The sequence below is a fragment of the Odontesthes bonariensis genome, chromosome 5, assembly GCF_027942865.1.
Source record: "Odontesthes bonariensis isolate fOdoBon6 chromosome 5, fOdoBon6.hap1, whole genome shotgun sequence".
Taxonomy (NCBI): Eukaryota; Metazoa; Chordata; class Actinopteri; order Atheriniformes; family Atherinopsidae; genus Odontesthes; species Odontesthes bonariensis.
Window position 1 is genome coordinate 26,178,005 of NC_134510.1, and position 12,653 is coordinate 26,190,657.

A 12,653-nucleotide genomic window follows, 5' to 3' on the forward strand; every position below is an offset into this window, starting at 1 on the left:
CTGAAACTGTGTGCGTCCTATTATTGCACACAATGATTTCAGCTTATGAACTGAGAAAGGTCATCCTCAGCCTTGTGGTGATTTACTCTTTTTTATTCACGTTTGAGTTTGCGTAAACAGTTTGAGCTCATTTCTTGCTCATAACCGACCTTTACAGAGTAAGCATCATACAGATGTGTCGTAGTGAAAGCTTTAATAACATCAATGTGTCTCTCACTTTCATAACTCGGCATGATTTGGCACGATCCAAAAATGCATTTGTTGCACATACATGTGTTATATTTGTTAACATACGTTGGACTTTTCCAGAAAAAAAACAAAAAAAACTGCAAACCATCATATATGGACAGGATCAAGCCCAAGTTCAGGTTGTAGCAGCTGTGCAGCGGTCAGGTTTACAAAAAATTTATCTTTTACAACAATATCACAACTTTCCTAACTAAACCCTACAAGGTTGGATATTTCCCACACAGACATTAGGTCTTATGGAGGTTCCCAAAGTTAAACAACAAAACGTGGAGTTTTCCCCTCTCTGTTGTAGGACTATAGAAGCAGAATCATTTATAATAAGGAACCATTTCATGGCTTAAAGTGCTCGTACACAGTTTGGAACACTTGAAACAGCATAAAAGTGCAGCATCAGGACTTCAGACGGTAGTTCAATTATTTTTTTCTTCTTTGGCACCGACAGTGATCAGAAAACAGTGTAGCTGTTGGTTTCTCCGTATCCTGCCTCCTGCAGGTACTGTTCAATATTAACTGGCCCGGACGCCTTGAGCACTTTATCAGAGGCACTTTTCTCTCCCGAAACAAGCTTTCGGCTCGCTTCAGCCAAGGACGGACGATCTTGATCTTTCCACTGGCAGCAACTTTTAATGAGGGCATGTCTACGAGAAAGAGAAAGGGGGAAACTCTATGATCACAGACTTGCTCTCAGTTTGGATGTTGTATCACCTGGAGCGTGCAGAGGACACTCACAGTGTGTTGGAGCAGTTTGGCGTTTTTTTCAGACTTTTTCCTCTTTGATGGAACTGCAGGAGTTCGTTAACTGAGATCTCGGCAAACGGAGCGTCACCTAGAGAAAAAGAAAGAGAATATTATGCACAACCATATAGAGAGAAGTGCATAAAAGACATATGACATTCAAAATGACGTTTAAAATGATCATTGTTTGGGAAAATAAGGAGCCGAAATACTTCAGAAGTAGGCTTTTAGTATCTCCGAAGGCGTATTTAGCAAGATATGAAGAGAAGATTAAACTTTTAAAACTTCTTTGTTATAAATCTGATTTATGTAAAATATTCAGTCGCTTAAATTGTAAATTGACTTGGATTTGTGGATACTCAACCAAAATTTAGTAAAGAATCACTGAGGCTTATAAAGACCTGCAAAAATGACTAGATGTATCTTTGAGGGAAAATATAAGTCTTGGGAATAGAGCTGACAGCGTGTGTCTCTTTTTGGGAAATTCAAAGAGTTGAAAAAGTCACAGATTAAGGTTATGTGGTACCATGGTAATGAAAATAAATCAACTTCTAATCATTTAGAAGATTTGTTATACTGATATATAGGTATCCATGTTGAACTTACCCAAAGTTGCCATTTCATACAATAATACACCAAATGACCAGCTGGAGAGGGACACACAAAGGCAAGAGTTGTTAGTCTTTCATCCAGTTTATGGTTTCAGTGATAAACCTACAGAATATCTCAATCAGTGTACGTTAACAGCAACATCTAATAAGTTATTCGGGTTTTTTTTGTTGCAGAGACACCTGCATCGGAGGCAATATGAAAAGATGAGGTTTTAGCATAAAGAGAGGAGTAAAGAGAGCTCACACGTCACTGCTCTGAGTCGCCGGCTTCTTGACTAAGAGCTCTGGTGCCTGCCATTTCTTCATGCTGGGATCAACCCTCTGAGTGGCTCCCTCGTTCTTTCTTGTGTAAACTCCATGCAGGCCCCAGAGCTTGGCTGTGAAGTGATTGCTGACCAGCACGTTCCGTGCCCGGATGTTTCCGTGGAGGAGATCTTTGCCGTGAAGGAACTCCTGATTGTGCAGCCAGACAGGAAGTTCAGGATTAAACGGACAACTCTGTGCAGTTATATGAAGATGTCCCTAAAGGCTTACAGACTGACAATTAGCTTATTTGATGGTGTAGACTCAGAAAAATAATGAAAATAGCTTCTTGAATTTTCAACTTGAACAGTTCCTTGTAATCTTAATGATTATTTCAATGATTGTTTGAATGGAAACTGGAAATTCTTCCGTTTGCAAAGGTCAGAAACTATGACCTAAAAACACAAACAAAACTAATAGTTTTAGAGGTTTTCGGGTACAGTTGTGTCACCAATTTGGAAGTCAAACATGCTGTAGAGGTGAAGATGTAATACAGTTCTTAGCATACTAACCAGTGCATGGACCACTTGTTTGGCCATAGTAAATATTCGTCTCTCAGTCATCTCACACGGAGGATCCACATTGTCCTGGGTAAACAAACACAAAACAAAGGATTTACATTTGGACATTTTGTTGCCTGTTTAAACGACTTCTTGGCCCCACACACAGAAGAACCAGAGCTTTGTCAGATTTTTGTCTCTCACACTCTTACCTGTCTGCATCGCCACAAGAAGCTGAGCAGGTCTTTGTTTTCAAGCTCTTCCACAACTGTGACCAGAGGAGCTCGAAGTGAGACCACACCTAAGAGTTCTGGGAGGAATGGATGCGGTCCAAGCTGGGACAGGAAGGATGCAAAGCCCAGGAAGCTGTGTCTCTCCGTGGCGTCGGCCGAGTCTGTGGAGGGTAAAAATAAAACATGGGTGATTAGATTCTGTTTTACTGAACTTATAAGAAAGAACTGCATAAGCCACAAACAATTTTCCATTCAATTCTCACCATTCAGCACCCGCAGTACCACATTCCTGTTTTCCATACGCGCCCTGTAGAGGGACACAGAGGTGTCTGAGCGCAGCGAGAAGGCACCAGGCATAGGGGTGACCAGGTTGAAGGACTCAGGCAGCCTCTGGCGTGGCAACTCTCTAGGCTGGACAATAGGGGTGTAACTGGGCTTGTAGGGCTGTGGCGGGGGGGTGGGCGTGACGGAAGGTGTGGCCACGGCCGTGGAGAGGTTCTTTGTTGGGTAGGTGTTTGGGGGCTGGAAGGTGGAGTAGGAACTGGGAATATCCAAGGCGATGCTTTCATGCTCAAGTACATTGATACCTGGAGGAGCTATAGACAACAAGAGAAGACTAATTATACGTGAAAACTACAAGGATTAGCATAAGAATAGATAAAAAAGAACTGTTAACAAGTAATGGAACATTGATGCACTTGTTGTGATACCAGGTAGAAGATTACATTATGCAGATACTGCATTATGGATACTGTTCTTCTTCTACTATATGTTAAAAATATAAAACAAAGGGTAGAGTGAACATTTTTTCTCAGAATTCATTAGCTGTGCAAATACTAAGTCAAATCATTTAAGACTCTTAGTAAGATGGCAGCTTTTCAAATAAGTTGACACGTTGTGCTACATGTCGTGATAGAACATGCAGAATTTAGTTTGGCATTGTCCTGCTAAAATGAGTAGGGCCTTCCCTGAAAGAGACGATGTCTGTGTGGAAAAATAGGTTGATTCAAAACCTGAATACATTGTTCAACTTCATTAGTACCTTCACAGATGGACAAATGACTCGTGATAGTTCCTCTCCTCTTTAGCCAAGAGGATGCAGCATCCATGATTAAAAAACATGACTGTTTTCAACTTCTGCGCAATCCATCTTAAATTAACTTGGTTTTTATGTTTGATATGTTGTATTTGTGATATTTTCAAGGAATTATGTGGTTATTTTAATTTATTTTATTTCTAATTTATTGCATTGGGTTTACCTTTACTTTTTACACAGCGTGCCAACTCTTTTATAAACAGGGATGCTGGTATAAGGACATTTTGAATAAAAAAAATGTGTTGCATCTGGCAGGTATTCACTTCTACAAAAACAATCAATTAGAATCACAATTACTACTGTAATTTGCCTTATTATTTCTTCATCATTATGAGGTGTTATAATATTAGAGGAATGTTTATATAGTGCACATGACCCACAGCTATCACTCTGAAAATAAACTGTTGTCACATAAAAGCACGATTAGACAAAGGAGATGGTTACTTTTTCCATTATTCTTTAATGTATTTAAACTACTCTTAATAGAGCGTCACTAAAAGCACAGTTTAAAGGTAAAGTAAGCCATTTACAAAGATTTGGTGAGAGAAGACCAACTGGTTTTGAAGCCAACAATGTATAGATTTTTGTTTTGTTTTTGTCTGGCAGGTGCATTCCAGGCACTTACCATCGATGCCATGCAGCACTCTCCTGGAAGTCGACTTTGAGGCTTGTGGGCGGATTCGATCGACCCTCTCTGGGCAGTAGCGCAGCAGGAGTATGAAGATTAGAGTGACCAAGAAGCTGGCCAGCAGGAGGATGGGCACGACGATCACCTCCTGCTCATATACGCGGATCTCTTCAAACAGGAAAAGACACAAAGGAAACTTCAGTGATCCGGCAAGTCTGAGATATGATGATCTCAAAGAGCTGTTTGCACAGTATCTGCTGGCATGTTTGCTCAGCTGACAGCCACAGGTTGTGTATTTTGAGACAACCATAGAAAGGGTCTCCTTAAGCAGGGTTGTGAGTTTCAGACACAGTGAACAGAGGTTATATTCATGCCAAAACAGCTTACCACAGATGGTGTCTCCGTGTTTGCAGCGGTAGTCTGCGTCCGACAAAGTAGACATCCTATCAAATGTTAAAAGACATGAAGAGATTCAAAGAAATGTTTTCTTTTTTTGTCCATTCCTCGTGCACTGCTGGCACATTCAGACTCGGTTTTAAGAAGCTTTTATAGTGCTTCTGTGTGCTGCGATATAACTATGTAGAAAAAGCATTAAAGCCTTTGCAGCGGATGAACAGAGATAGATGTACATGGTAAGAATAAAGCTGATAAAGTCACAATGTCTTTCCAAAAATAAAGCCATGTTGTGAGCAAAGCCTGTAAATAGTAACATGACTCTTAAAAGGTAACCTGTAACACAAGGTGTTTGTACAACTGTGTAACTGAGACCAGGCACTTCATGTGCAGTTTTCCTTCTGCTACAGACAACAGTCTTTCTTTCTTCTCTTTTTTTTTAAACTGATTTTTTATAGATTTAGCAACAAATCACACCAGACATTTTGGTCTTGCAGAGTAAATTCTGCTGCACTTAGATGAGGTTCTACTGCATGTGTTAGTTTGACCGATATGTATTCAAAAAAAGAGAAAACATCTAAAGCTGAGCCATCTGTGAGCTGTAAGTTTATTTCTTGTTTTTACAGTCATTATACAAGACAAGGAAAAGGAGAAACACACGGAAAAACTCTTCACCCACATCATCCTTTTACGTCAGATCGAATATCTCTAAACCTGTTCATCTGCATTTTTTTTTCCACATTAAAGCTTGTGTCGCTCCACACACCCAGTGGTCAAACATGAACAGCCTCGATTCACGCTGAAAGTTGTCATAAAATCATTAAAAGTTTCGTAATCAGCGATACATTAATAAAGCATTTTATGGAACAAACATGATGCACTTAAATCAGCTCACACCACATCCCCGCTGCCTTCTTGTCTTACAGCCAGATACAGTGACAGTGTGGCAGAAGTGAGATGTTGCGTTGTATAAAGTCTTACCTTATGTGTTTCAATTACCTGCTATCCCTCAAAGAAACTAAACGAGAAGTTAGATCCTTTTATTGCAGGCTCACGTTTCCCTCCTTCATACGGTCCGTCACTTTCCACACATGATCTCAGCTGAGTGTGGAGCCCAGGTTGAGCTGTTTTGTTCAGATCCTCATTGTCTTGTTTGTCTCGGGTGATCTCTGAGGCTCAGGGGATCAATTTGCTGCTCTCTGTTTGCCTGCCTTCCACCTTCTGTGCTTTCTTAACTCCACCCCATTCACCTGCACTACATCCTTCTTCTCACCTATTTACACTATTTCCTTCTTCCTCCTTTCAGTCTCCCTCCTCAGTTTGACAGGTCAGACCTTCATTATCCACAGTCTTCCTCTGTAGACGTTGCTCTACCACATTCTGTAAAGGTTGTCAGGAGCTGCTCGCCCTGCCTCTCCTCATTGTTTAGGGAAACTGGTGCCGCCGCTCCTCGTCAGTTTACAGTTTTCAGCCTTTTGTTAAGCGTGTTTGGGCCCTTTCAAGCAGAACTCGTGTGACAGGCTTTACTACCTCTGGAGTATTTAGTCAGCAACAATAAATTGCATTTTTTTTACCCATTGCAAAGAGTGCACCCATTGAACAAAGATGATAATCTCACAACCTAGAAAACAGACAATGCATGTCCCCAGTTCTCAATCTGATTGAAGCTAAATTCCATTTAAATACTTTTTTTAAGTGAATAGAAAACATTTTTATAAATAAAACTCAGGAAAAGTAAAAAGACACAGCATTCAGACTCCTGCTGCATTAGGGTGGACCGTTTGGGTGCATCATTTCAGGAAACTCCACACTCCTCTGGCATACAACCGAATAAATAATGCACTGGAGTCACTGGGCCAATTTCTGCTGAATGGAACGATGACATTGTGCCTCAATAAATGATATCAACTATTTGCAAAACAAAGCTTGACGAGCAAAGTGGTAAAACATGAATATGTTTTTCTCTTGTATGCTGTGTCACGGGAAATCTAATCCAACCATCATTATTTATTGACACATCATGTGTTGTGTTGCAAACCTTTGGCAAAGACAAGATCCTCCACATACCCACATACCCTCCAACATTAGCACATCTCCTGTTTACACCCACAGAATTTAAAAACGCAACATTTTGAATTCAAGGAATTATGAAAGGTAATCGCTCCTGTTCTGCTTCACGGCTTTCAGCTGTAAAACTAAATCGTGTTTTGGTTCCAGGATGAGCAGTGCTCACTCTTAAAGTGAGTTGACAAACCCTCAGGCAAGTTAACTCGTTATTATGGCGTTAACGCAATAATTATTTAATATATAAATATTTTATCACGCATTAACGCATGTTTGTTTTTTAAAAACAAACATTTTGGGGGGTTTTGTGCCTTTAATGGATAGGAAAGTTCAGAGAGAGGAAGCAGAGAGAGGGGCAACAACACGCAACACAGGCCCGTACGATAAGGGACTCGAACCGGGGCCAGCTGCAGCGAGGACTATAGCCTCTGTACATGGGGCACCTGCTCAACCCACTACGCCGCAAACCACCCCTGTTTTATCATTTGTTTTATTATTGTAAAAGTCTGTTGCTCACAAGCTTTTATTTTGTAAAAGTATGTTGCTGTCTGCTGCGGAAACGGAAAAAGAAAGTAATTGGCGGATCCACCAAACATGGAGAAGGGTACGGAACTTTTACTCGGCCATTTTCATTTTAAAGTTCTTCCAGACGGCGGAGTCGACAGAACCAAAGTCATCTTCTCCCAAGTTGAATTGTCTTCTCACCGTAGTAGTTCCAGTCTAAAATATCACTTAAAGGCAAAACACACAACTGATAGCAGCAAGTCATTCAACGAAACAGTGTGTTTGCACAACAAAGGAAACAGACAGTGGAGCGAGGCTTCTACATAAAAACTACATAAAAGCGCTGATGTTAAAAGTGTGTTTGCACAACAAATGTTATGGCACTTTAATTTATATGGCAGCACATTTAAAATAAAACTAAATGCTAAAAGCTATACACTACTTTTGAATTCATTTTTGGATTTTGCGTACAAATGCGATTAATCGTGATTAATCAGGGAAATCATGTGATTAATTAGATTAAAAATTGTAATCGTTGCCCAGCCCTGCCTCAGACCACTCATTAAGTGTTGCAGGACTATTAAAGAACCACAAAATCAAATCTTTCATGTCTGACTGAACCGAAGAGGTGCAGAGCCACTGGTCTGCATGGAGTAGAACAATTACAGCCAAATTAATGACTTCATGTCAGCTGATCCATGACTGTGTTTGCTGCAGTTACATAAGTCTATGTGCAACTACCAGTGGATCAACAAATATACCCTGCCCACCAGTTAAACATGTCAGCCAGCTGCCACTTTCATGAGAAGGTACAGAGACTGGAACAGAAATAAGGTTTCTCTTCTTAATCATCCTGGGAATGTGAAATCACTTCCCGGTAAGTTTAAGGAGCTGATGAGAACACAGGGAACATTAGAACAGCAGCATTATGTGCGTCATTGAGACATGGATGCAGGAGCATGAGTCCAGCCTCTCGACCTGACTGCCAGACAGATGCCAAACAGAGCGATAACAGTAAAGCAGGAGCGACTGCAGTGCTTAGCAACAGATGGAGATTTGCTACATTTCAACTTTACAAGATTTTGTCAACTGTTTTTTTTTATTTTGGTATTCGCTTGTCAATAATTCTTATTGAAATAATATGTTTTTTGTCTGGGGATAAATAAAGTATAAGTCATTCTTTTTGGATGGGAGCCGCTCACTAATGAGCATCTCATCGTTGTCCTGTGAGATGATCTGAGTCCGTTCTTTAGTTATAAGACGAAAGCAAAAAATCAAGTTGTTTCCCTTTAACAACATAGTTTTAATCAACATAATTTTCTGCGATGCTTTAAAATCAATCATGTCAGCATAATTGAATTTTGCCCTTTAATTAATTTTTTCAAATAATCTAATTGATGGAGTTTTCAGTCCACAACCTGCATTCTTTCAGACTGTCACATGATAACTTGGCTCCCCAAAAATCATCAACTCTGTTCTTCTCAAACTGTTATTTGGTTAACAAAGAAAGACTCGTGTGCTTTGGATCGCCTTTTTGCCGTGCGACCCACTTTCTCTTGACATTGGGACGGTGGACATATCTTCTGATATTTTCTTGGTATAATTCAGAGGAACGTGTTCCACCAGTGATGAAAACAAGGGATAAAAGGATTTTGAAGCACAACATTCTAGTCTAGACGGATTCTTAAAAAAAACAAGCGCCCATCCACTCACGCCAACGTGTCATCCCGCTGATTAAAAACACCTCACATCAATCTCAACAGCAACCGCTAATCCGAGAGGTTTGTGTACTTTTGTCACTTACAGATGTGTGATGCTGGATAATTTCCCACTATAAACAAATCCCAGAGTGTACATTGTTTTTAATCTCATTAGTTTAATTGGAAACTCTATCCACTCTCCAGAACACCATCAAATGTTAATGAACTCGCCACAGAGCCACAGTTTCATAAAGAATGATACAATTATTGTTGTGGAATAACACACAGAAAAAAATCTCACACCCTTAAAGGAACATTAACATCTGCACCGAATGTCTTGGCTGTCCAAAGAGCAATGAAAGGGTTTCATTTCAGAACAACAAACATCGTGCTTGTGCTGGACCTTCAAAAAAAAAAAAAAAGAAGAAATCATTATTCATTCTCTTGGGAGCACGACTGTCGATCTGTCTGGATCAACGTAGTGGACTGACAGTTCCACAAATTGGAAAACAACGTCACCAGCAGAGCTAGAAATGTAAGATTATATTTTTGTGAGCTACATTATATAAAAAACATAATACACACCTCTGTATTCCAAAAGGACACATTAATCTGCTTTGTAATCAATGAATTGTCTGGGCTCATAATTCAGTCCAGTTATACGTTGCATTACTTGCAGCAGCCGTCAGTTATAGGGGCTCATTGGGAACGAACAGCTTGTTTTCAGATGGCACAGCTTGGGAAACATGAATTATGAAGTGTTACAGAAAATCAATAACAACATTACAGTCTGTGAGCAAATCAACAGAGCATGAAGACAGTTCTCATCTCACAGCTTAGCAGCTGAATGATCAGGTCTCGGCCCGTGCCACTTCTCTCCTGAAAGAGAGAATAAAAATTTTTTAAAAAAGGCTGAATAATTATCTGTGTGGTTGGTATGATGCACAAATCACAGAAAGAAAAGCAGCCAGCGTCACCGCTTCGGTAGATGAAACCGTGTTTGTCTACAGAGGGCCAACGACACTGTTTTACACACATGCTGTTAGACAGATTCTATAACAGAGGAGCACAAAAAACAAGTGCCCAGGAAATAAAAGAAATGAAAAGAATGATAGTTGAGGCCAAACGACAAGCCTTCCCTCATGAGAAACTCGGTTATTTAATTCTCACCGATGCAGTGGGCCATGAGCTCAAATCTGTCAGATCCAAAAAACATCTGTTGCTTTCCATCAACGTGACACACCAGCATGGGGAAACCGAACGCCTGTCACAGTAAAGGGGAAGACATTTTCATTATTACTCTGCAACGTCTTTTTCAGTCGCACGAGGAGAGCTGAGCAACAACTGACCCCATAATTAAGAGCATCCTGTGTCGCGTTTTTAAGTTTGTCTTTGATTTCCTGTGAGGTGGAGAGCTTCAGCACTTCCTCGATCTCCCTGTCGGACAAACCTGCTTTCTTCGCCGCCTGCAAAAAACAAACAAACAAAAAAAAAAAGATGTGGGAAAGAATAAACTTTGACTCAGACCCTTAAAACAAACAAACAAAAAAAAAATGCACCCTGTGTGTTAAAATATGCTACAACCTCAGTCAGTGATGCAGACTGTGTGATGTCTTTGTCTTCACTCCAGATCCGTCTCCACAGCTCGCGGGAAACCCGCTCCAACTGCTTGTCTCCACTTTTCTCCCTTTCCTGAACTGCGGTCACAAATCTCATCGCAACCAAGGAACCTAAAAACAGAACAAGAGCTTATTAGATTTAGTTTATAAGGAAACGGTAGCGCTGCTGTCCTGTGTGATGCTTCATCACCAGCTGTAATTCAGACTATTAGAATATTGAACACTAAATCCACCGAACAGCCCTACAGCTGCAACTTTAATCATTTGTTTCATTTAAAAATCTCTGCTCAGTTCTACCTCTCTGATAGCAGCTGGATCAGGAGCTCAGGCTCTAGCTGGCCCCATGATTCCTGACTATGGATATTTTTTAAAAACTCGGTAATTTGGCTTCACTGATATCCATAAAAACCTCAGTTTAAAAACCTCCTGTGATCTGTAAGCCGTCTAAAATGTTTCACCTTTCTGTTCTGTTGTCACTATGATGGTCATAAACCCTTTTAATGCCGTCTTTTGTCCAGCTGTAGTGTTTCATTCAACCTGCAACACCCCAACATAGGCAGTTTACAACTGTGACAAATCCAGGCATTCCTTTCTCACATTGGAGAGGTTAGAACTTGCAAGTTTCAGCATTTGCACCTGAAAAACAACCAGATTGATTATCCATCCATTAGCTATTCAGGTTTTACAGTGTAGAGGGCTGTGGGCTGGAGCCGATCCCAGCAAACAGTGGGCAAGATCCAGGGTACAGCCTGGACACCAGTAAATGTTTAATTCAGAGGTTTTCAAAGTGTGACGTGGGAGGTTCCAGGCGGTGAGGCTTATTGAAAAAGGTGAAAGAAATATTACTTTGGTAATCGAAGGAGTGTAGGGGGTTAAATGACATAATTGTGATACTGTTATTTAGCAAAACTAAGCAAAAACACCAGGAGTTTTTTGTTTTGTTTTGTTATTTTTCTCTCTCATATTCTGCAAACCCTCGCTCCAATCAACACCCATCACTGCTCTGATCATGCTTTTACCTTTTTTAAACATGGCTTCAAAGGGGTCAGATGGTGCCTGCAAGGGGACGTCAAAGTACTTTGACAACTGGTTGAGATCGTTGTTCATGTACAAGAATTTGTTCGGAACCAAGCCAGGAGGCTTATTGCCTGCCGTGAGGAAATAAAAGAGGGTCAGTGTCCACATGAGGACAAGCTCAGTGTGTGTGTAAGGACACCCCGCAAAACTGAGATTCACTGACCTGATCCTTGCATGACGCCACCCAGAAAGGCAGGGCGCAGTTTGAGCTCAATGTCCCACACATTTCTGTAGCGACACATGATCTGTGGACAAAAGTGATCGCTGTAAAGCTGCTCTACAAAGTGTAACACCTGTGACCTGCCGAAGAGGTCATTACGAACCTCAAAGCCGAGCCAGGAGTACGGCGACACCACGTCGTAGAACAATTCGACCACTTTCCTGGAGGTCATCTTGAGGTCTGCGGGGTCTCCGGCTGTTTACTTGTGTCAGCCAAACGATAAATGTTGTTCAATTATTGAACTGAGGTGCACTTCAGGATGAGTCTGACTTTATAAGCAGCCTCGGTGCACTGCTATGTGTGTCAAAGTTCAACTAATCTGACGCAGAGCGATTCAAGGTAGTTCACAAAGCGAATTCACCTTTTTTTTTTTAAGTGTTTCAGTGAAAATCTCAGCAAATATTTACAAGAGCCGCTGTAACGGTTTGTTCAACAAACTTTGTTGACACCCACCTAACAGTTAGCCTTAAATTAACCAAACCTAAGACAGCAAAACAACACAAACACACGGCTGCATCACCGACCTTACCTGGAAAAACTACAAACTACCACTACTTTTACGGACGGTTTGACATGTTTTCTTCTTCTAGGTAATTATTTAGCTGTTACCAAGACAACACATAGCACTTTACTGCCACCTACCGGATGGAATGGACAGAAGTCGAGTTTCCATAAATACTATTTTAGGGCTTTTTCTCAAAATTTGGGGGTAAACGTCGTC

General features: G+C 40.8%; 2 protein-coding genes across 3 annotated transcripts; both read right to left on the minus strand.

Annotated features, from left to right (window-relative positions):
• Positions 1-72: 72 nt before the first annotated feature.
• styk1b (serine/threonine/tyrosine kinase 1b) lies at positions 73-6,151 on the minus strand. Of its 2 annotated transcripts, none has more exons than XM_075465779.1 (10): positions 5,748-6,151; positions 4,743-4,798; positions 4,353-4,523; positions 2,895-3,227; positions 2,611-2,792; positions 2,411-2,485; positions 1,840-2,048; positions 1,591-1,631; positions 979-1,075; positions 73-887 (listed from the first exon to the last, which is right to left on the minus strand). In XM_075465779.1, the coding sequence occupies exons 2-10, from the start codon at positions 4,795-4,797 to the stop codon at positions 695-697; spliced, it is 1,356 nt and encodes a 451-aa protein (XP_075321894.1). In that variant the 5' UTR covers position 4,798; positions 5,748-6,151; the 3' UTR covers positions 73-694. The 2 variants fall into 2 exon arrangements, with proteins under 2 accessions (XP_075321894.1, XP_075321893.1); XM_075465778.1 differs by having other exon boundaries at positions 5,730-6,151.
• Positions 6,152-9,172: 3,021 nt separating this feature from the next.
• Positions 9,173-12,532, minus strand: LOC142380164 (glutathione S-transferase kappa 1-like). The gene is made up of 7 exons (XM_075465755.1): positions 12,036-12,532; positions 11,876-11,957; positions 11,655-11,783; positions 10,601-10,746; positions 10,366-10,482; positions 10,187-10,280; positions 9,173-9,895 (listed from the first exon to the last, which is right to left on the minus strand). The coding sequence occupies exons 1-7, from the start codon at positions 12,102-12,104 to the stop codon at positions 9,846-9,848; spliced, it is 687 nt and encodes a 228-aa protein (XP_075321870.1). The 5' UTR covers positions 12,105-12,532; the 3' UTR covers positions 9,173-9,845.
• Positions 12,533-12,653: the final 121 nt, after the last annotated feature.

Excerpts from the sequence above, each read along its gene's own strand:
- LOC142380164 (XM_075465755.1), bottom strand. The coding sequence starts at position 12,104 with ATGACCTCCAGGAAAGTGGTCGAATTGTTCTACGACGTGGTGTCGCCG. Across the intron at positions 10,747-11,654 it reads TGAAGCCATGTTTAAAAAAG|GTTCCTTGGTTGCGATGAGA; the intron begins GTAAAAGCATGA and ends TTCTGTTTTTAG. Across the intron at positions 9,896-10,186 it reads GCTCATGGCCCACTGCATCG|GAGAGAAGTGGCACGGGCCG; the intron begins GTGAGAATTAAA and ends TCTCTCTTTCAG.
- styk1b (XM_075465779.1), bottom strand. The coding sequence starts at position 4,797 with ATGTCTACTTTGTCGGACGCAGACTACCGCTGCAAACACGGAGACACC. Across the intron at positions 2,049-2,410 it reads AACAAGTGGTCCATGCACTG|GAGTTCCTTCACGGCAAAGA; the intron begins GTTAGTATGCTA and ends CTGCACAATCAG. Across the intron at positions 888-978 it reads CCAAACTGCTCCAACACACT|ACATGCCCTCATTAAAAGTT; the intron begins GTGAGTGTCCTC and ends TCTTTCTCGTAG.